This window comes from Diadema setosum, chromosome 8 (genome assembly GCF_964275005.1).
Source record: "Diadema setosum chromosome 8, eeDiaSeto1, whole genome shotgun sequence".
In the NCBI taxonomy this organism is placed as follows: domain Eukaryota; kingdom Metazoa; phylum Echinodermata; class Echinoidea; order Diadematoida; family Diadematidae; genus Diadema; species Diadema setosum.
Genome location: NC_092692.1, coordinates 29,455,361 through 29,479,438, shown reverse-complemented (window position 1 = coordinate 29,479,438; position 24,078 = coordinate 29,455,361). Strand labels below are relative to the sequence as shown.

Below are 24,078 nucleotides of genomic sequence, written 5' to 3'. Positions count from 1 at the left end.
ACAGCATACAATGTGAGGAGCATTATATATTTGTACAAACGTTGGATATAGAAATTCCTGCCAAACTGCCTGAAAAGGATGTATTTTTCTCTGCCAGGGCTTGGCACTGTTGCTGAATTATGGTGTGGTATCGCTGCATTGGTTGAATAGAATTACATGTCACGTTTGTTAGTTTTCATCCGTAGAGAATCCCCCGTATGTGGAGAGCACATGAACGACGCTTGGCATTCGTGGCCAATTATTGAATATTCCTCCCAGCATGCTGTTTGCTGTGCAGCACCCCTCCCCAGGGTACATTTTACCCCTCATTCTCTGGGATGTGCCATGGCATCTATCTGTCAAGACGAGTTAGGAAAGATATTCCATACGCAATAATTCTGTGCGTGAAGCCCATGTCAAGCCCAAATGGAAATGCCCTTGCTACTTCAGAATTAATTACAGTCAATTTATCCCATGTTGGATCATCTGTGTCATAAACCTCTACCAGTATTTTTTTTTCATAACCCTATGTAATTATACCTGATATGTATGCAAGGTTAATACACTGTGGGAAGATATCATGCGGCATTAGTGCTGATTGTATTACCGATGTTCCATCCTCATGCATGCACTATCTGTGCTCTTGGAGAGCCGCAGCAAGCTGGAGTGAAATCTGATATATTCAAATTTATGCATGTTTTATTTTCATCTCTTTGGACATTTTAACAAACCATTTTTAATAGTCACGGCTTTTGATATAAATACATTTTTGATGCATTGAGTCAACCTTACGTGCCTTAACAAATTGCTGCCATGTCAGGTAAATCTCAGGGAAACTTTCTGAACATGAATATGAATTCATAACAGCTTCTGTTTTCTATTTCCGTAGGAAAATAACAAGTTGGGAGTATTACACAGCTGCAGCAATTAAAAGCTAGCTTTATTTTCCTTTTCATTGTCTTTCAGAAAAATGCAAGTTTCTCCATCTTCAACCTCCCTGCCCCGGCCAATCAATATGTTTTGTGTTACAGTGGCAAGAGCACAGCGCTCCATATCTTAGCCTTGACAATATCCCAAATTTGCAACCCGAGCTGCTGCCTGTCATAAGTACTAGTTGCTGCTGCTGCTGTCATTCATAATGGTCAGGTTCACATGACGTATGTAATCTTCAAAGTTTTATACTTCGATGATTAGCTTGTAGTTTAAAACTACAGCACGCATTCACATGACACCTATTTGAAATGGTTGAATTTTTGTGCAAGAGTTCCACTTGATGATGGAACCGCAGAATGAGAAGAAATACATACATGCAGAGCTATCATGTTAATTAACCTGATAATATGTGAAAATACATAAGTGCACAACATGCCCTGGAGTTTGACCCCAGAAGCTGGGGGGGGGGGGGGGTGGATAGGGCTCACAGAGAGGTCGTGAAAACTTTCAAGTTCGTTGATTATCGTGTCCACACAATGCTAAATTATGAGTGGCCCAGCTCGCAGATAGAGCATAAATCCTAAGATGTCTTATGGTTCTAATCATCAGCTAATCTTTAATATTGCTAACTTTTGTGTATGTCTGCATGGGGCTAGACTATGAGCTAATCATTGAAGATTGAAACTTCAAGCTAATCTTAGAGTTTTCAAATTTTGTGTGAACGTACCTATTAAAGGGGTGGTAAAGTATTGGTTTAGGTGAGGATTCAGCTTTTAACATTTTTGCCAAATACTTAGAAACCACTTTATGAAATGCATAAAGGCTTACAATTCTGGTTGAGATATCAAAAAACAAAGTAAAACAAAGCAATCCTAATAAAAGGTGGGTCCCACCTTTTATTAGGATCGCTTTATTTTAGATATCTCAGCCATTTCAAAGCCGATTTTTATCAAATAAACCTTGAATTTCTCTTATAGAGTTATATGATCTTTCATATTTCATGAGAAAAACGTTGGAAAAGCGTTGAAAACCTGAAGCCCCCACCTCAACTGAGACTGTACCATCCCTTTAAGCACTCTTTTGGCCCCTCAGGACTGCGCTCCTCTAAGATTGACATTGGCCACAATTTTGGGAGGATGTGACACGCCTATCCTAGCAGCTCTCCATGATAAAGAAGGAAAGTTTTATATTTGCCAATCTTACTTTCCCCTGAGGCCTTTACTTGACCTCTTTGAATGTATCTGACCCTGCTCCAATAAAGTGCCCTTTTTTCAAACCAGTTTTGCTCCGAGGCAACCTCTATGAGATTTAATGAGAGAGAATTTTCCATGTCATAAGAAGTGAATTTTGCCCAGTTCATTTTAGACCAAATGGTGATGAATCCTGATTAAAATTAATCAGAAGCGGGAACAACGTTTTCTTGCTCTGTGGCAAATGTACCACACAGGATGACACACAAACACACATAAACACATGTGACAAGACAAAGTCACCTCTTACTATTATACATGTATTTTGTAAGTGAGACCACTCATATTTCTATGGAGAATTGATTAGCAAAGCACAATGTAAACTCTTCTGGTTTATGGACTGTTTATCATAGTAAGAGTGAGATATATACAGAACATTTTACTGTCCTGCCCATTTGGCACGAAAGCCAAATGTTTGAAAAACACAAAGATTATATATATCTGTCTGTTCCCATCATAGCATCATTCATTTGGATTCTTTTGTATGATAAAGTGGGGAAATTTCATCAATTATGAACCACTGAGAGTTGGTGGACAAGGACATAACGAAAATGAGACAGAAATATGGAATGGATATTGAGGAAATGAGGTATTCCAATTGAATGATTGAAAATATATGATTCTGAGCGAGGATAAAAGAATTTTGTACCAGTTTTGATCCACACATAATGAACGCTCAGAGCTCTACCTGTCAACAGAGTGCAGCAGCGTTTTGAACGCGCAGAAACAAGACGGGTAACGAAGCCGTCATACAAGCGTGCTAAGTTTAACATGTTGGGGCGACTGCCAATATCGCTCAGTCCATATAAACAACAGGTGTTTTCGCAGGGCGCTGTTAGTCATTTATGGACTCCACACTTCTCGCTTAAAGGGCAGCTCGTCTTCATGGTTATAAAATGTCTGTCACACTTGCATGTACATAGTATGCATGTTAAAGGAAGGTTATGACATCATCCTTGCCTCACAATTCTTCCATTGGTTTATGTCTAAAGATTATTTTATGGGCTATTTGTTGGATGTTTTTTCTTTGCGTATGATTTTGCACCCATGATTCCTCTATATGTAAAGTGGCATTGTTACTTTAAAAATCCTTTAAACTCCTGAACAATTGATGCAAAGGATGCAATTTCTTCCTGTTGATTCAGTTCAACAAAGATGAGTTGGTGAAGACTTTAATCTTTAAGGATTTCCTGTATTTCTTGTTGATTGTCCAATTTCAGTGAAACTTTTCTTAAAGATTTTTTTTTTTTTTCATTTGAGTCAATTCAAGCATAGAGATGGAGGTTCTCTTTAAGAATCGGCCGCACTCCAGACATCTCTACCGTGGGCCAGAAGTGACAAGTAATCCGGGTATTAAACTAATTGAGTGATTCACACTGTCAGCGGATGATCACAATCTTAGAACACTGGCCTGGTGAACAATACTTAGGCCTACTAGAAAAAAGAGAAGAAATATAAACAATCACATCACTTTATATTCATCTCTTCATATTGATATACCCTTTGGAATAATAATGATGATTTCAGATTATAATAATATATAACTTATATTGTGCTAAATTCACTCTGTAGAGTGCTCAAGGCACATTTAAAGCACGGAGCAAGATTAAATCAAAAACAAAAAAGTTTTTAAATGTTTTTTTGAAGGAATGTTGGTTATGGAATGTCAAGCTACCTTATAACATCTTCAATTGATGTTTCCTAACTGAATGCTTTCTTTTCAGGTGATATGCATTTCTTTTTTCTTTTAATTTGCTAAGGAATTGGAGATTTGTTCGGGAGAGTGCTAGAGAATCTTGACTTCATGTAGTTTTGGTAGATATATTAAAGGTTTTAATTTACATATGAAAGAACTTGTATTCATAATCACATTTCTGACCTACATTTTAGATTTCAGATTTAAAATAAGTCTCCTTGCTAACTACCAGCTGGAAATTAAATTCCATTCTAAAGCTGTATCACACGCTCTTTACCCTGACCTGCCAATCAAACAAGCAATACCTGATATACATTCGTGCAAGAGTACCTACTTAATGATATGCACGTGCCATAGCAATTAAACTGAATGTAAGGTAAAGCCAGGTTTTCACCTCCTCAAATGTGTTATGAGAGGTGACCCTAGTCAGGTGATACAAGTACCCTCCCACAATTTATCAAAACATGATTTGAAAGCACCTCCAGACCATGATTTCAGAAACGATGTTTTGTCAAGTTTGCCTCCAGACTCACAGAAGGAAAAAAAGATACTCATGATCAACATGAAACATGTTTAGAAGGGTATTTGCAATGAGACCTTCATGAGTGTAAAATCCTAGTTTGCAGGCACAAACCCTTGTTGGTCGTATAGGAGTCTGCATGCGCCAAGACTAATACACGCACCACTACACTGCAGCCTCTCCCAACAAGGGAGAAGCTTCAACACAGGGCCTATGGGACAGTGCCAAAGTGGTGCATATAGTAGTCTTGGCGCAGACTCCTTTACGACCAACAAGGGTTTGTGCCTGCAAACTAGTAAAATCCCTCAACCACTGGGTGACCATGTTTACGATTCACGAAGCTTATCTTCAGGTCACTCTGGTGAACCAAAAAGAAGAAAGAAAGGTCCATCCCAGTGGATGTCAGACAAGTGGTTAATGAAATGTTTCCCATCGTACAGTATGAGAGGTCGCTGCCCTTTGACCGCAATACAGTTGGTCAGCGAAACCACAAACACACCTGACCACAGCAATGGTTTTTACCTGTTTTTGTCTCTGTGTGTGAATAAGCAGGAAATCGCAGCACAAGAATAGCTCTTTTCACCTTCATCGTGACTAAAAACTTTAAATCTGCAAGGAATTTATAGATCATGAGTTATATTGAAAGACGACTATGGGGGGGGGGGAGGGGAGGAGTGTGGGTTGATGCCAACGACAAGAAGGGAAAGGATTTTTAAGAATGGTGTTTGCAACACCAGGAGGGTCGACTAAGTGTCAAACATTGTCATGTGATTAGCAACAAATGTGCAAGTTCCTTATGATAATGTGTAAAAACCTCAAAATAGTGCATTGTGATTGTTGTTGTTAGTCTTTTTTTTTGGGGGGGGGGGGGGAGGGTTCTGAAAGTGAGAGATGTTCTTCAATACTGCTGTTTGTTTACATATACTAAAGTTTATGACATAAGTGCAGAATTTATGACTATTGATTATGATCTTGCCAAAAAAAAAAATTACTGTTACACACTGTGATGATCACTTTTTTCAGGCTAGATCATAGTTAATAGTCATAAATCCTGCACACACAATTTTTTCTTTTTGTGAAACATGCAACCACTCCATTATGATGATGATAATGATGATGATGATGATGATGATGATGATGATGATGATGATGATGATGATGATGATGATGATGATATGAAGATGACATTAATTATCGTCACTGGGGAGATAAGACCTCGTATCTACAAAATGTCAAATGTTCAGGAGAGCAAAAAAAACCTGGCGGCCAAAGCACTGTGGTGAATGCGATGGCCTTTCCTTTTACATGCCGTGGTGGCTTCATTTTTGGAGTAAGACAGTTGGGATTTGGACAGGACATCACTTAACCCATTATTTTACCATTAATCCAAAAAAGTCATTTTCACCAAAATTGCAGATGCAAGGTCTTCTCACCCCAGCGACATTATGCTTATGAAAATTAGAATGGTAAAAATAATGAGATAACATCAATACAGCTACTACTTCTACCACTTATATTCATTGGTATTGTTGCTGTTTATCCTTGGTATTATTATCAGTGTCATTTTTATTATTACTGTCATTCTGGTTAATATGATTATAATTATTCTCATTGTCATTATAGATGAGTCATTTCTTCATGAAATGATAAGCTGGCTGAGCTTTGGGTATGATGGGATCAAGTTCTGGTCCCCATCATCTCTTATAGACTCAGTAGCGTGGGGATTCATGGGCTGCCTAATTCATTCACTGGTACATTAAAAAACCATGAATAGCGCCAGTCTGATCGGCGAATATGTGCATTGAAGCGTACACTCATCGGCAATGGTCGACTCCAGGCGAGATTCTTTGGCTACGTGTGCACTTTTTCACAGAGTTCAGTGATACAAGCTGTACACAATTCGTTAAATTAAGATTCTCGAATATATCCAAGCTGGGCCAGCCTTCCCACTCCACGATATCCCAATGCTACTGAGATTTTTGATTCAAGGTACTCTCTGGGCACTTGCCAGCTCCTTATGGCTGATTTCCCCTACTCACATCAACTTTGACTACCCCCCTCCCCTGGAGTGACCAGCCACTCACTCACTCACAGTGCGCTTGACCGCAGAGGAAGTCCCCTTCTATCAAGCCATTATACACAAGGAGGTTATAGGGGGTGGGGGGGGGGGGGGGGGGGAGGGGGAAGGGGGGAGGGGCAGGTAGGGAAATGAGGGAAGAGGGGGATGATCAAATTTTGGAAAGTGTCATAGAGCTAGGAAGTGAAACTAGACAGTGAATCACCTGCAGAAATGCTTGATAATGAAAGGAAGACACAGAATCTATTTTTTTCCCCACTTCTTAAAGTTTGTATTCCTTGGCTCATCTCCACAATTTCTTGAAATGAGTTGTTGAGTGTATTTGATATCAATTTTATGTGGATCACATGTTGTGTAGCTTTATGGCCTTGGCTCACGGTAGTTCTTGTGTGTGTCATTAGCTGCAAAGCAGAAAAGGTGGTAGTGTCGCATTGAGAACATTCGCTTTAAGCCTCTCAGGACCTCTACACGAAGCAGCCATTCACATTGTGTAAACAGATTGCCTTTGGTAGAGATAGAGTTAAGCAGCCAGGCTATCTTTATTTATAACGAAGAGGTCAAGCATCCAATGGGTCCTGGAAATTTCTTGTGCCTCTTTCCTTATAAATTTACTCGATTAGGTCGGGCTATTCACAAAAGATATTGGAACATTGCTCAGGCTGTACACAATAGACATGAAGCTTGGATAGCGGTAGAGCACATCAAATACATCTAATGTTCTAGTGTTTAGTTGTAAGTGAGCTTGGGTGAAACTTTTAATATGTTGTGCCCTCTGTGACATTCTAGTAAAAAGTGTATTTGTCTTCCTTTTTTTTTTTTAGATCAAAAAGAGGCGTACCATGTGCAAAGTTTTTTTTTATTGCTTTGTTTTTATTCACCATGTGCAAATGTAGTCCCGTTTCTACTGATTACATGATGGAAAACATTGGAGCAGCAACTCCTATTCATTGTTTCAATTTTGTCTCTTCCTGTTCCCTTTGCCAATTAGGTATCACGTGAAGAAGATCAGTTCAGTTCAGTTCAATGACATTTATTTCCAGCGAACAATATACTAGGTACAAAAACCATGTGATCAATTTGGACATGCTAGGGGGCACATCTGTAGAAGTAAAAAACTTTTAGCGAGTGGGCCCTCAGCATAAATGAGTATGATATACAGTAGTATGGGATAGAATATGCTGAAAATCATATCTCAGAAACTCCTGTCATCTAATGCTCGAAATAAGATAACTGGACTAGTTAGTGTTTGTGATGGTCGTTTTTATTGCAGTTTGTTGCAAGCGTGCTCAGTGCAAAAATTGAGAATTCTCTGATTTTTCTTCTAATTTTGGACTGTTTCCTGTTGGAGGCTTGAAACTATTAACTGGTATTACTCACCAGGCTGAGTCAAAAATGAGCACACAAGGGGTATAAAATGGACCCAGGGAATTTGTTATTTTGAGCAATTTAACCTTGACTTTTTTTTTTCTTCCCTTAGAAGCCTTTTATATATGGAAAAATATATTTGTAATACTCAAGTTATAAATGGAAAAATGTAATCCTAATACTTGTAGACCTAATTGGGGGAGGGGGAGGGAGGGGGAGGAGGGGTTCCTATATTTGAATGCATTTGAGGCTTTCAGCATCTGGCTACATTCTTTCTTCGTTTATGTTGTTGTTATTTCGCTCCCACGGTCTGCTCAGCTTACTGTTATCGTTGTGTGTTTAATCACCTTGAGGCGTACATGAGGAGACATGACACGAATTCTGCGGTTTTTGACGCATCTTTTCCTTTCCCGAGCCCCAGCTACCGCTATGCCATCATTTGCCGTCTGGCGGGATTTGCGATGCAAGAACAACACGCTCTTTCCATGTTGGCTCCCCAAAGAAAATAAAATCAAAGCATCACAGCCTCGTAGAAAGAGGATAACGATTCCTAATGGGAAAAAATTATCTCCCTCCCCCCCCCCCCATGTTAGACTAGAGCACAGTCACACAGTGCTAGTAAAATGATATGGACAGAAATGAGTGGAATTAATGAACAAAATGGAATAATCTAGAGGTAGAGTTCTGAGTAACTCAATATTATGCCACATGTAGAATATTGTTGTCCACATCCAGAATATTGTTGTTCACATCCAGAATATTATTGTACACCATACTATGGCATGATTTCTGTATGTTCTCTGTTACATTTAGGGTTTTGTTGTTATAGGAGAGAATGCACTGTTGATGTCGGATTGTTCCCTTTAATATTTTCCCTATCTGTTCTCACTTTTCTCACCTGTACAGAGGGCTGCTTGGTGTCGGTTACTATGGCAACGAGGCTTCTGCAATAGGAGTGCATCACTTCGTCAACTCAGCAGATGAGATCAACGAGACAGTCACGCAGATCGATTTTAAGGTGATGGTCGGAACCCCGCCTCTTTCTCTAATCCATCCAATCCAAGAAACCACATCTCTGGAGTAATGTAGCAGTAGAGTTAATAAGCATCTTGAGTCAAAAAGCCTGCTCCTTTGTGGAGCTTGTGGTAGCAATGGCCATTATGAAAGTTATGGTTGTGAATGCTGGTAATGGTAGCAGCTAAAAACAGCCCCACCACCCATTCATTACATCATCAGGCATTATGCCTGACATTCACATCTGTTTTAAACTGAGTTCAAGCTTTAACCCAGCAATGTTAAGAACATCACATGGTGCACATGCTATGGCAAGTGTGTTTTCCATCTTCACAGTGAATATGCATGTCGTGACATTTGTACCACATGCTTTTCATTCGAGACACACCATTTCCCTACTCCCACATAAATTTGCAAACAAAGGCCCCGTGATTTTAATTGATGCATGTTTGTGTCCCCAGCAATTCATCTCCTCAGCCTCCTACGCACTTTTGAGGTTGTTGACGCAACGCGGGGAAAGTATAGATGGTTATCTTTGCCCTTTCCTATATATACCGGTTCTTTTTATCTCTCTGTAGGATTTCATTTCGGTACTGATGCATGCTATTTGTTTTTCATTTCCTCTAGTCCTTCAATCTCGGATCAGAGACTAATGGTGGAGATATAATAACAAGATTGATTATAGCCCCCATTCCTTAAAGAAAGAGAGAAAAGGGGGGGGGGGTGGGTGGGGGGCTACTGACCACCCCTAATCAACCGACCCAAAGAGGACTTGCCTGGTCGCCAAACATTTGGCAGGGGAGAGAAAGGTTATAACAATTAGCCGTAATTGATGGTGCGGGGAGACGGCCCCTTACCCCATTTGCTCACTTCTACCGCTCGGCTCACTGCTGGAGAATACAAATCAGTCATAGGCAGGACAGGGTTATTTGCAAGCTTTCTTATACTTCTGATACATTAGTAATTGAGTAAAAGATACATATACTGATATAGATATAGATACGGGGCTGGAGTCCGTCAGTAGGGAAGTGATTTGATAGCAAAGTTCTGAGGAAGTTGGAAGTGGAAAATCAACAAGAAGCTCGCTTGTTTGACGACATAATTGCTGCATGTGGGTTTCCATGATTCTGCTCATTCGCTTTCAAATAAACATCAACCATCTAAACTTAATTTGTAACTTACATGGCTGCGATGTAGACAGAATCAAGTAAGGAAAGAAAAATGCTGACAAAATTTGTGTTTATTCATTGACAGGACGGTTTACTTGCGCTTATTGCTTTTTGAGCATTTTTCAAGTGAAATAACTAGGAGTAGCATATTTCAGTTTGTGTCAAATCTACTGCCTGTCAGAGTGGTAGATATTTCTACATTTCTGATTTATCAATCTCATTTTGGCATCTCAAATTTCTTATGATACAGAATTTTGATGCCACAGAAATTTTAGATTTATCACTATTTTCGTACGTTGCAAAAGTATGCAGCTTTAACTTTGTGGATTAAGAGCCACAGGCCCCATTCACAGAAGCAATATGAGAGCATTCATTTGGAGTGTTATTTGGATGGCTTTTTTTTTTTTTTTTAATCCACTTGGTGCTGGGTTTTCGTAACATAACACAGCACCGCAGGTCTGTTGTCACGGTAACATTGGAGAGGATTACCTGGTTTTACTTTAGGACTAGTTATGAGAATCAGGCATGTTCACATTGTATGTTGAATTTCTTCTTTTTTTTTTTTCTTAGGCTGCTACTTCCTGGAGAGTTTTTGTGTCCTAGCACTTACATAATGTTTCAAAGCTTACTTGCAGACAATTGACATTAATGAGGGACCTTTGGCAACACCACATGTTTTTTCGTTGAGTGATTAAGGTGGCCTGGGAACGCCAGCATGAACTGGTGATTTTGAGGTCACCTTTCTCGCTCTCCCCATGTTCACATTATGTCATGTGTCACGGGATAGTCAGAAGAGATGTTAGTTTGGTTCACACGCTGTTCCTAAACTTTAAGTTTAGATCGAAAACTTAACTCTCAATGATTAGCTTGTAGTTTAGCACCGTGTGGACGCACTCGAAAGTTAGCAACCTTAAAGTTTAGTCGATGATTAGAACCACAAGACATCTTAGGGTTTACGCTCTTTCCACGAGCCACGGGGGGTCCCCACTGGTATTTTCGCTCCGTGTGGACACAATAATCAACAAGCTTGTGAGATAGCATGAACCTCGCGTCTCATTCGCTGCGTTATTTTGTATGGGCATAAGGTCATCTAGCAAAGACTCTGCACTTCCGTCGGAATCATCGATTGGAGCTCGCTCGTAAGTTGTAACTTAAAGTTTAGGTGCTCGTGTGAACCCGAGTCGTGAATTCACGAGTGGAGCTAATCATCAAATATGAAGTTTTCGACCTACACTTCAAGTTTGGCGACTGCATGTGAATGTAACTGTTATCTTTCTTACAACTGACTGCCCTCACTATTATCGACTGTCCCTGAGCTGCGGGGAGAATCACGGTTAGAGACGCACCCCATCATTTAACACCAGAGTTTGGAAATGCACCCATTTGATGAATACAGTTTGGGCGCTATCAGTATGGAGCCCAAGGTCAATCTCCCCTCCGAATTTTGTCCCTGGACCCCAACAAGCTTTGCAAGGGCTCAAGGAGAAGTCCTACGTAGGACTACTGAGTGTCCACACTATGGTTTTTGGAAGGGAAGCATAGGACCTTCCCAGCTATGCAGGACCCAGTGTGTGAATCCTAGGACGAGAAATATCACAGTATGTTTAACCCATTGAGGACGGACTGATTTTGCTACAACACGCATTTCCCATAAACACCTGCGTGAGTATACTCGGGACTCGTCCTCAACGCGTTAATAATCTTCACATCACAACTTGTATGTTGAACGTTGTGACCTCAGGTAATCCCGTTTAGACTTTTCTTGATACTATATGAGTGTGATTCGGGTCCATGGGATGGAATAAAGTTTCTCTTTGACTGCTATTATAGTGATTGACATGTTTGTCTTCTTCTTCTTCTTCTATATAAATATTCTCCCATCCAGATAAACCAGATCGAAGATGATCTCGACGTCACCATTCCTGCCGAGGTCGAAGATCTGGAGACCCAGCTGCAGAGGACGGTGACGAACCAGACGGTGCTCGAAGCCATGCTGGCGATGACGGAGGGACTAAAGACGGCCTCGCAGACGGCGGCGGCAAACCTGGCCGATGTCCTGGGCCAGCTTTCCCACAGTGGGCTGGACGCAAGCACACTGCTAGCAAACATCGTCTACTACGACTATTTCAGGTGGGGAACTCGATGGATCAAAGTCAAACACTCTCCTCCATATTTATGTCATTTAAACAAAGATTTTTTTTTTTTTAGGTCTAACCCTGCCAATTTTTTTACAAGATATTCTCGTGACGCTTAATATGCGACTTTCTCAACATGCTCTTGAATGACAGTCTAGATTGACCAGCTTTCATGATTGACCACAGATAATAACAATTTATCTTCTGTCTGCCAGCTTTTTTCTCTACACTGAAGGAATGTTTCAATTGCTCCATTATCAAAGAGGTACCAAGTACCGAGGAAAGACTTCCAAAAGATTGGACCTGCATAAGCAAAAGTCCTTTTACCATATCTCTTGGTCCTTCTTGTGTTAACTCAAAGCATTACCCTATTTAGAGTCCTCCAAAACAACCTTTTGAAATCATGCCATGTTCACCTCATGGCACAAATCACAAGTCTGGAGCAAGTCTAGAGCAAGTCCAGAGTGAGTCTGATGTCCAGCACAATTGCAAAAGGTTGTGCAGAAGAGGGGACTCTAAACGGTCTTGCTGTGAACATGGCACACACTTCCAGTGACCTGCACTGTATGTGGTGGAGTGCTTGAGAAACTGGCTCCCTGCCCCTCTCTCTGAGAGAAACATAGCGTCCATAAAAAGGTACATAACATTGCATGCTGACCTTATGCTAAATGACCAGGAAACTTGGGAAAATTGGGTCTCTCTCTCAACGCCCCCCCCCCCCCCCCAAGTTAGGCTAAAAAAAAAACACATTTTCATCTGGCGTGTCTTTTTGAGGTTATAGTTAGGGGGACTCTAAATGGTGTATATGAATCAGATGTAGTCATATCAGCATTCTATACCTACCTACCTGCATTCTCCATCATTACAGAGTTCCATGTTTATATAATGACTTCTTTGTTTCTTTTTCTACAGGTGGATGGGGATCATTCTGCTGTTGACCTTTCAACTTGTGACCTGTCTGCTGATCATTTTGGCCGCATCCAGGGCCTCCAGATATCTCCTGGTCCTGTAAGTTCACCAGATTGGGTGTATAGCTTGAGGCCAGTAAAGAACCACTTGTACATTGGACCATCCAAGGCTAATTAGGGTCACTCAGGTCCATTGAGGGTACAAGTTTGGGACATTTAGGTTTACATAAGTCAACCGAGTTCCATTTGGGGCTTTTTAGGATTTTTTTTTTTACCCATTTGTGGTCACTTACTGCCATTGAAGGTCGTTAGGTGCAAATGTTTTGTACATTCTTGGCCCACTTTGGGCAATTTTGTTCCATTTGGGGCTATTTAGGGTTACTTATGGAAATACAAACCTTGAAAGCCTCTGGGAGGTTACTGGAACACATTCTTAGCCAACTGTGGTCACTTAAGGTCACCTCTGACTGTTTGGACACTCAGGACCACACCATTCTTCTCAAGGTACAACTGGGCCCAGTGTGGTGGCCTACTCGGGACCATTCCTTTTCAGGTACCCTTGGTAAAGATTAGCTAAAATAAACTGGATATGACCAAAAACAATGCTGCACACTGGCACTGGTCCCAACAGTACAGGACCAGTTACCTTTTCAGCAATGGACCAGGAAAGAAGGGAAAAACTGGGCACCTACTGGTCCAACTGACAGTTCGGACCAGTAGACAAAATGGGTTAGTATGCAGCCCTGTTAACAAGACTATTCATAGAATCTGGTGGAAGTCCCAGTTGGAAAATGTGCTTAATAGCAGGGTACACCTTCCTTTTGGAATATCCAGGAAGAGATATGTAGAGGTTTATAGGGAAATAAAGAGATGAATATATTATGTAAACATGAATATACAATGAGAGAAATAAGGAATGATTGGAGAAGGATGGGGGAGAGTTGGAAAGAGATGGAGTATATAGTAAATAGATGCAATGCAGCTTTAATCATGTGACCGTGAGAAGGAATAACATATCTCCGTCATAAAATGTGATTACTTCAATGATACAGCAATTAGCGTAGATTATATTTCCTTTTCCCATTCAGAGCTCATTACCATGTTTAATGCAGATTTGATTGACTTCCAAACACTGTTGAATGAGCAGGTAGTCGTAAAGTTTGTCACGACCGATGTGCATAGAGGAATGAGGGAAGTGTGTGTTGTTGCCTCATTACCGTTGATATATAGCTTATGATCTGCAGTTATGGTTAAAATCCCGCTAGGTATTTCGGTCACAATCTGAAATATGAAAAATTTGGCCATTAGGTGAGATATGTGATTGTCGCGGGAAATGACTTGTGTAGCACATTTTACTCCAAATGTAAACTTTTGCTCGCAGTAACGATAAGCTTAAAACTCTACAACTGAACAGACTCCCAAGGGGAACAAACTCTGTAAGTTTTCTCTGTTGGGAGATGGGACAATTTTTGTGGAGGGCTTTCGGTGGTAATTCCCGTCGAGTCGTGAGATCGCAGCTGTACATGTGACAGTGGTGATTTACCGGCAATGTCGAGCAGAGCGGATGCCCATGAGACGAAGTGCTGGAAATAGTCTGCCTCACCGGGCTATCAGTCGGCACAGCCGCGGCAGCAAAGTAATCCACCATAATATTTCCAGGGGGGGATTTAGATCAACTAACGAGCGGCTGAGAGAAATATAGGGACTTGTTTGAGTGAGGGCGATATTTGTGACGCTACATGGGTATCATACTAATAGTGTGAAAGCTTTCCACTTAGCCAGCCATGCTTTATATATGATATGCTTTCTCCATTAATACATGAGAAATTGCCTCATTCTGTATGATGTACAAAATAATTATGGACATTGATAAGATTCTTTCCCCCATTATTTCACATTTTTTGGTAGGTTTTGGTAGAGTGTAGTAATAGTACGCAAGGTATTCATGAAAATTGATGCCTAGCTTGCAAAGTAATACATAGTACAGTATGAGGGCAAATCTATTATTCCTAAGTTAAGAAATGATCTCCCCTGTCCCCCCCCCCCCCCAAAAAAAAAAAAGAAAATATAAAAAGAAAACTAAAATGATTTCTCCCCATAAACTTGTACTTTTTATCCTCCAATTAGATGAATACCTTTATCAAAATTTGAAGGGAAAAAACCTTAATTAGGCTGTTTGTCCTCCAAATCTGTTTCAGAGCATAAGCTCTTGATAGAGAGCAAAAAGAGCACAAAACACAGGAATTTCTGTGGGCAACGTTCTTGTCTGTGATTTAGAGTTGTCATCCACACTATAAACGCATCTATGGGAAAGAAGTACCGACAGATCCCGAGACCTTGGTGTTTGCTGTCTGTGGTTTGTCTTGATGCAATAGAAACTTTTACGTACAAGGGGAACAATGGTCCACTATCTCACTTTCATACTGCCCAAAAGCCATAAAAGCAAGGGCAAAGAAACCCCCCAAATGTTGCTGAATGACCTATGTTGTCTAACTGGCATCCTCTGTAACTATATGTCCAGGCACTTTAAAAGCTTAATTTGCGAAGCCCTTTCCATCAGCATTCATTGATTGTTTGTGTGCCACGGTATTAACCTCCTTTACGCTACATTGTTCTGGGACCACTATGCATTAACACTTTTGGGAAGCATTATGTTTTTCAAAGCCATACCACTTTTTTTATAGGAGACTGTTTATGCTAGAAATGCAGTACAGCAAAGTTGTGAAGAGAAAATTACCAGCTTTGCTTTGATGTCAATGTTATGACAAAGCTATGACTAGTATTAGTGCAAATGGCCAGTGAATTCAAAACATAGCCTTCAAAACAGACTACAACACTTTACTCATGGTCATGCTTTCATGTGCTTTTATGAGAATGACAGGGGTGGTCACTACTATCAAATTTACTAAAAAAAAAACAACCCTATGAAACACTGCTATTCAGTCACCACACTCGGTAAGCTCCGTGTGTGAAGAATGGAATCGGGCATGATACTTTCAGTGCACCCTGGCATATCATGATTTATTGATCACTTTGTGCACGATTGCATGTTTAATAGAGCAAAATTTGTGAAGTTAGTATGCCATCCATTGAGTCGGGGACATGCAAAGAGTTAATCCATCCCAGCTTGACCTAATTGTAGATTACCGAGCCCCACTCAGGTGTAGAAACATGCCTCAGTTCAGCTGGAAGGCCATGGTGTAACAAGTGGGATTGGGGGGGATAAGATAATCTCTACCCATTGACGGCTTCAAGACATCTGTACCAATCAGCGAAGAAATCTCGTCATAAGTGTGCGTGTCAATCAAACGAAGCACAGTAGGGGTCAACGAAGCACAGTAGGGGTCAAGCGAAGGACTGTTTTCTCATCCCATGGACACTGTACAGTATGATGATGCTTTTCTTTTAATAGTGAGGAATGCAGGACCAAAATAATGATTTCTGCCATAATCGTTTATGAGCAACTGCGAGAATCTAACTGACAATTTGCAATGATTTGCATGTACATCTATAGTAAAAATTCAGACGGTGATCCTTAACCTGGAGGATAGCCATCTTCGAGGATAAGCTCTTAGTTAAGCACCATGTAGTATGCACTCGTTGATAGCTAGGGTGGGAGGGGGGGGCAGTGAACCTATCCTCGAGGATGGCTACCTTCAAGGATAAGCTACGACGTGTGAACGCACATCTTAATTAGGGGGGCCAGAGCTTATTCTTGAAGATAGCTATCCTCGAGGTTTATAGGGATCGCCATCTGAACGTAAGTAAAGCCTACTAGTACTCCAAAGTGGGGATTCAGTCTGGCAAACAGAATGTAATTTTCCCTGTTTTACGCAAGTTTAAATAACATGCAGTGAGTGCAAATTGTAATGTTCAAGCATTGATTGTCCATAGTTAAACCAAAGAGGTTCAAGGGAATGGAGTCACAACTGTCTTATATCCTTTGCTATATGTTCGATGCCGCCACTCGAAAATATTTGAAGCATGTGCCAAACTGGATCTGCCGCGCTGCTGCCGTGCAGAGAGGAAGACAATTGACTAGTGCCTCATTGCATAATCACCAGCCACTCCCTGGGGAAGATATGTCATTGTGATGGTGAATTACTTTCGCTATCCCCTTCTTATAAAAGATAGGTGATATATAATGATAAAGACACGGGGATGCGCAAGTAGAAATTGGACAAAAAAATAATGAATAAAAATAAAAATTACTTGAGTGGGGATGACTTGGCACTAATATGATATATCTATCAAAAAACAATTATGCTTGAAGATTATTCCATATCGGTTTTATTTGTGGGAATTAAGTGGAAAAGTGATAAAATCGGCTTCCCAGGATGGAACAGTTTCCTATGATTCAGCTCTGATTTACACTTTTGCACACATTTTCTGGACGGGATTGGCTTTATTCTTATATGCTTTTTCATGAAGTGAGATTTAATTTTATTTAATAAATAAACAAGCAAAATATAGCCACAATTATGTTAACGTTCAAAATGAATGTTCAGATTGCTCAGCAAGACGGCGGCATCGAACATTGATCATCAAAGGCACAAATGCACCCGTGGAATTCTTTTGTACATCAATAGAAAACTGACAACTGTTTGAATAATGACAGCCAGCTGGAACTCCAACTCTTAAACCTCCTTGGTTAAAGGGATCGTATAGTTTTGGTTGAGACCTAATTTCAGGTTTCTAACATTTTTTGGTGAGATAATGAGAAACCTATTATGACATATGAAAGAACATGTAATTCCATGAGGAATTCAACGTTTATTTGATGAAAATTGGTTTTGAAATTGATGAGATATCCAAAACAGAGCGATTCTAATAAGTGTGGGACCCACACTTTTTTACGACAACTTTGTTTTACTTTGTTTTTGGATGTTTCAGTCATACCAAACCCGATTTTCATCAAATAAACTTTGAATTCCTCTTAAAATGGTATGCTCTGTACTATTTCATAAGTGTTTTCTTGGTATCTCGCAAAAAGTTAAGAGCCCAATTCTCATTTTCACCAATACTGTACTATCCCTTTAAACTGAGTCATCGGTTATCAGAATTGAGGGTACCAATTTTTTAGGATCAGCCATGAGTAAGTGCAAATTTGCACGATCAAACGTTGGGAATCTGTAATGAAAGTGAGACGCTATATTCTCATCGAAACAAGAGCAATGTTATCAAAACTGCTTGACGAATTCAATGTGAAGTCTATAAGCGGTCTGTCACTTACGTCTTAAGTAGAGTCAGATTTCAGTAACATTCTTGACTTGAAGTAGAATCAGATTTCAGTGAAATTCTTGACTGGGTTGTTGTGGCTTTTTTTGCTTAAATAGTGCCTTTTCGTGGTCATACTCACGTCAGTGGCAATTATTGTTTTGCATTAGTCATGCTCACATAATGTTGTTCTTGCAGGAGGTTGAATCCGTGATTTTTGTTTGGGGCCAAAATATTGACTTTTTCACTGACTGCTCGGTACAGACAAATGATTTGAGATGACGAATGTTTAAAATGTACATGTATTTTTTTTTTTTTTTTTTTGATTTGCTCTTTCACACTGGCGACTAATCACGGTGTAGTACAAAATAACTTTTACATTGACTCTTTAAATTTCTAACAATTTTGATGATATAATATTAAATATGTGAACAAAGTCTTCTGACCATGCTTATAAAAAGTTGTGATATGATTGTTATGCAGTAAGCAGTTTCGAAGTAATTTGAGCCATTGGTACTCAAATGAATGCCCAAGTCAAACTGATCAGTTAGGTTATACACACAGTGTCAAAAGTGAAGACACACTTATGAGTAAGTTTGTTTGGTTAGCTGCAATCATTTCTGCACTTATGTCTTTAATGTATACACAGCTGATTGATTCTTAAGTTCTTCTACGCAATCTAGTTCTAGTCATTCATTTCTGCTCAATAAGCAATGAGAAATATTTATGCATTAGTTTCTTTATCACAAATGTGGATATGATGATGATGTATAACTCCTATTATCATTATTGTTATCAATATCAAACTTGTGCTTATTATTGCTGATATCACAAAAATTATTGTCATCATCATTGCTATCATTGGTATTATCATTATCATGTAGTGCACTTTCTTCTAGAAGTCTCTCAAAGTTTGAAGGCCAATTTACTGGGATATATGTCTCAAATTATGGTTCAAAGGAAGCTTTCGAGGTATTTCTCTTTACTCCAAAAATCATCAAGAAAATAAATGTATGTGTGTGTGTGTATGTGCGTGTGTGTGTATGTGCATGTGTGTGTTGTGTGTGTTTGTGTGTGTGTGTGTGTGTGTGCATGTGTGTGTGTGTGTGCATGTGTGCGCATTTGTGAGTGTGCGTGCGAGTGTTGAAATCCTAGACAGGCAAAACAAAGGGTAGTCACCTGCCGATCCATAAATCACGGATTGATTTTCGCTTTACATTAGCCAGAGACTCCGGTCTCAGTCTCGTTATGAGAATCGTGATTTCCCCAGTGGGTGGCTAGCCAGGCAGAATTTCCGCTGTCTAAAAGGTGCTCAATTTTTAAAGGTAGCAGTTGCCCTCTTCAAGCGATTCCAATTTCTTCTGAATTTCTCTGAATAGAGGAAGACAGGAATTAAATGGGATCATGTCAACTTTAAGCACTTATTTATATGCCATTGTCTACATTTTGAGGGGAAAAATGTTCTTTTTTATAATTTTTACTGAGTTATCCGTACAATGTTTAAAGACTTCTGTATCATCTCCGCATCCATTTGAATATATTAGCAAGGTACAACATTTATTTAGCATTCAAGCTACAGTGGACTCCCGTTATAACAAAGTCCTCGGGACTGGCAGTTTTTTTTCATTATAACCGAACAAATAAACAATAAAAAACATAGAGCCAATAATATTGCAGCCTAGATTTCTATTTTGTTGTAACCAGAATTTCATTATGACTGTGTTCATTATAACAGGAGTGCACTGTACCTCAATGTTAAATTGTATGTTTTGGCCCAAGGACATCTGGTAGCAGAATTGACATCGTGCAACTTTCATGCCATCGTTGTTCTGAACGTCTCTTCCATCTCACTTCTCTCCTGCCGTTTTTATTTTCCCTTCAAACAGATCGAGCATCCTCTGCATCGTCTGTCTGCTCATCATTTGGTGCATGGTGGCCGCCGAACTCTTCGCGGAAATCGTAAGCATGACGACAAGAGTTTTTTTCTCTGTTGGGGTACCCTAGGAAGCTCCAAGCTTGCCTTGCAGTAATGTTCTGTCCCCCTCCCACCCCCCTTGTGATAAGTGAGATGATGTGTCCAAACTCGAAGCCATCAAGATACCAATGTTGCCTGCTTTGTTTGCAGAGTGGTCGGATGATATGCAATAAAGAGCCAATTTTGGTCAAATTTTTAACCCCCTTTTGGAAGGCACCAAAAAGGTATTCTTACACAATGACCCAATCAGTGAGAAGTGTACATGACCGATTTGAACATTGTATAGGACCTGAAACATGTCAACCAGGGGGAGCATAGAAATATACAATGTATGAGGTACTTTAATGAGTAATTGTAATAGACTGTGATTGATTATGGTCTTGGGTGGAAAACACAACCTCTGAAGCCATGATTTATCTTATCACAGTACCATTTTTTTTTTTTTTTTTGTGGGGGGGGGGGGAGGGGTGTGTATCTGTGTATGCATACAATATAGAGGTACATGTACTGTATAATGAACATCCATGCCCCAGATATATATCCATGTGTATTTCATACCTTGTCATAGCATGTATACTGTATACGCCATATATTTCGCGAGTCTAAATTTTTGCGAATCGGGAATTCTCGACGATTTCTCGAGTGGTTAAATTCGCAATCCTGGAGTCCTGTTCTGAACAGAGAAGAGTACACGCATACATTGTACATGACATTCACATCGGGATCAGAGTCAATATTTTCTCGAGTCTTTAATTTCGCGAATAGCACCTGACTCGCGAAATTCACGAAAATAAAAACCTCGCGAAATATTTGGTGTATACAGTATTCTGTTTATATGTGTGACCGGCGACAACGGTTTCAGGCAAAAGTCGGGAATTTTGAAAATTCATTTTTTCACTGAATCACATTGCCCATTTCCTAAGCTTTGCATTGATATAAAACACTTGTATTCTTCGGCACCATAAGTGGGCATAGAAAGAGAAATAAAATGCACTTTTTAAGTTGTTAGCCTGACAAAATTGCGAGAAAACAGGCTTTGAAGATTCACCTCTTTCTCAAAGACAATGTCCGAGCGGCGATGCGAGGGGAGAATCACCCATCCGTACGATGGTGCCAATCGATGTTAAGCCCCGCCTCTAGCAACCACATCGCCTTCTGATTGGCTCACTGAGAGAGTCAAATTTCCCGGGCACCTTCCTCGGAGCTCAGCGTGTGGAGCCGAAAAACAATGCATTTCGCTCGGGTTTGTTTACCAGTACGTCTTTCAAGATGGCGAATACGATAATTGCACGTATGGTGTTACATGTACATGACGTGTATGGTGCACGTATTACGCAATGACATCCACACGCCATGACTGTGTGCATATGTAACAGGAGCGGTGGCGAATCCACACATTTACAAATCGCGTTTTCATTGTGGTTGATTTGTCTTTATCATTGGCGACCCTTTTGAAAGCAGAATTGCTAGTGCTGGCAAGGGTCATGCTTGAATTAAAAAAAAAAAACAAAAACACACGACTCATTAGTTTTGTGCGATTTTGACGTGTAGTACTTGAATGTAATTGGTCACATGTGACCGCTCCTTTCCTCTTATCTGCCTTTCATTTAGTCAGTCTGCTGTCATAATCTTTAATACATGTACAAGTAGACAAATTTGAGAATATTTAGTTTTCTTTTCACACGATTATGCCATGCTACACGATTTTTGTTTCACTTCCGTTGTCGAACATTGCGGTAGAATACTTTGGACAGAAAGCCAAACGAAGAGCACGCACTACAGAGCGAGCGTATAAACCTAGCAAGAACAATGGAGCATGTAATCGTGCACGCGTGGACAAAGCATTTCCCACACGCTGCAACTGTCTCCGAAAGCCGAATTATGTAAATGTAAGCGACGCACCAGCCAATCGCATGCGAGACCGCACGCCGTAGCAACACTGGGGATATTGGCGCGGCGTTCGAAAGAAGCTCGAAACTGACGAGTGCGATCCAACATAGGGTGTTTAAAATTCCATTTTCGATAGGAAAAACTTAGTCTTATGCTATGAAATTTAGTGTAGATGTAGAAAACATATCAAAGATTCGATTTCTGCAAAAAACCTAAATCGACAAAAATAATGGTCAAAATCTTTGTACCCCGCCTAGGAGGGAATTTGCTCTTGCGACTTTTGCCTGAAACCGTTGTCGCGGGTCACATGTGGATATTTCATTGACCTGTTATTTCCCCATGTGGTGAACTTTTCCACTGTATTGATTAATTCTTTCCTTTTTTTGCCTTCTTTCTTTCACTCTTTTTCTATATCTCCTCTTCCTCTCGTGTTCTTCCTCTCATTTCCTCCCATCCTTCTCTCTATCCATCTATCTATCTATCTATCTATCTATCTCTATCTATCTCTATCTATCTATCTATCTATCCATCTATCTGTATCTATCTATCTATCTATCTATCTATCTATCTATCTATCTCTATCTATCTATCTATCTATCTATCTATCTATCTATCTATCTATCTATCTATCTATCTATCTATCTATCTATCTATCTGTCTATCTATCTATCGCCTTCTATCTCATCACTCAACCCCTCATACTTCTTTCTTCTCCTGGGGCTTTGATCGGCGTGCAGGGTATGAGTGACCTCTGTGTCGACCCAAATCGATATCTCATCTCGGAGGCTGCGAAACGATCCGAAATATCAGAAGGTGAGTGCCCCTCCCCCTTCCAACCTCCCCCCCCCCACCCTACCCTGCCCTCCCTTGCCCAATCCCACTCCCAATCACCCTCGCTCACTACCACTGTCCCATACCTCACCCCCCCCCCCCCATGTTGAATGCCTCACACCCCCACTGTAGTCTGGTCAAGACAATTCTTCGTTCTGTTCTGTACAACATTGTGCAAAAAAAGTAAAATCCCCCCAGGTGGCATGATGGAAGATCAACAATTACAAATGTATGTAAAAAAGTTTTGTGGGGTTCTAGAATATTCCACCAAGGGTCCATTTTTCTAGGGAAATGACACAACAGGCAAACACATGTACGACCATCTTCCATCCACAATGTAGTGGCGGAAACTTGCGATGTTACTCACTTATTGAAAATTGTGAGTTTTTGGTCGCCATGGTAATGCGTTTGCATGATGGTTTTTGGCAGTCTGCATGCAACGACGGATGTGGTTGAAACAATAGCCTGGCTGGGATTCACATTTTGCGTTTCACCGTGGGAAGTAATCAAGCTATCGAGTTGAAGTGGTGTGACAAAAGTCGCATAATTTTGGCATTGACAGCAAGCCTCGCACTAATTAATCAAAATGGTTGCTCTGCTAATTTTACCATTTTGTTGCATCTCCATCGTGCGATTATTGCCTCCCCGAAGTACTGCATGATGGGAATATCCCTCCGAGAGGAGATTGTTTATTTTCATAGAATCTTTATGTCTTGTGCTCCCTGCAATGTGAGAAAATATTCTCATCCGCCTGCTTGGAGGTTGACGTCGCTCAGTCTTGGGGGATTCCCCCAGATTTTGTCATCGCAAAGACACCTGAACGGGAAAGGAAATGTGAGCTACATTTCCTTCCTGCAAGGGCATCGGAGGGCATTCTGTTTGAGCGATTGTTTTCGTTATGGTAATGCCGGTGGCATGGGAAACACATCTGAAAATTACGTCACCATTTCATCAGTTTCCTATCATCGAAAGTAAAGCAGTATTTAGGGAAAGTGATGTGTTTCTATGTGTTGTTTGAAGGTTTGTGTGTTCAAACTTCCTCATGGAAGTTTGGCTGAAAAAATGTCGAACAGAGTTGCCAACTGTTGTTTTTTCTATGAAACATTTATCAGTCTGTTT

The 24,078-nt window shown here is 40.3% G+C and overlaps 1 protein-coding gene across 1 annotated transcript in view; it reads left to right on the top strand.

The window, feature by feature from the left end:
* Positions 1-24,078, top strand: part of LOC140232339 (protein tweety homolog 1-A-like) — a 118,472-nt gene that overhangs the window by 63,722 nt on the left and 30,672 nt on the right. The window contains exons 3-7 of the mRNA XM_072312469.1: positions 8,727-8,838; positions 11,889-12,133; positions 13,051-13,146; positions 20,150-20,222; positions 22,866-22,941. Of these exons, the coding sequence (XP_072168570.1) occupies positions 8,727-8,838; positions 11,889-12,133; positions 13,051-13,146; positions 20,150-20,222; positions 22,866-22,941 (602 nt within the window). The remainder of the gene's footprint in view (positions 1-8,726; positions 8,839-11,888; positions 12,134-13,050; positions 13,147-20,149; positions 20,223-22,865; positions 22,942-24,078) is intronic.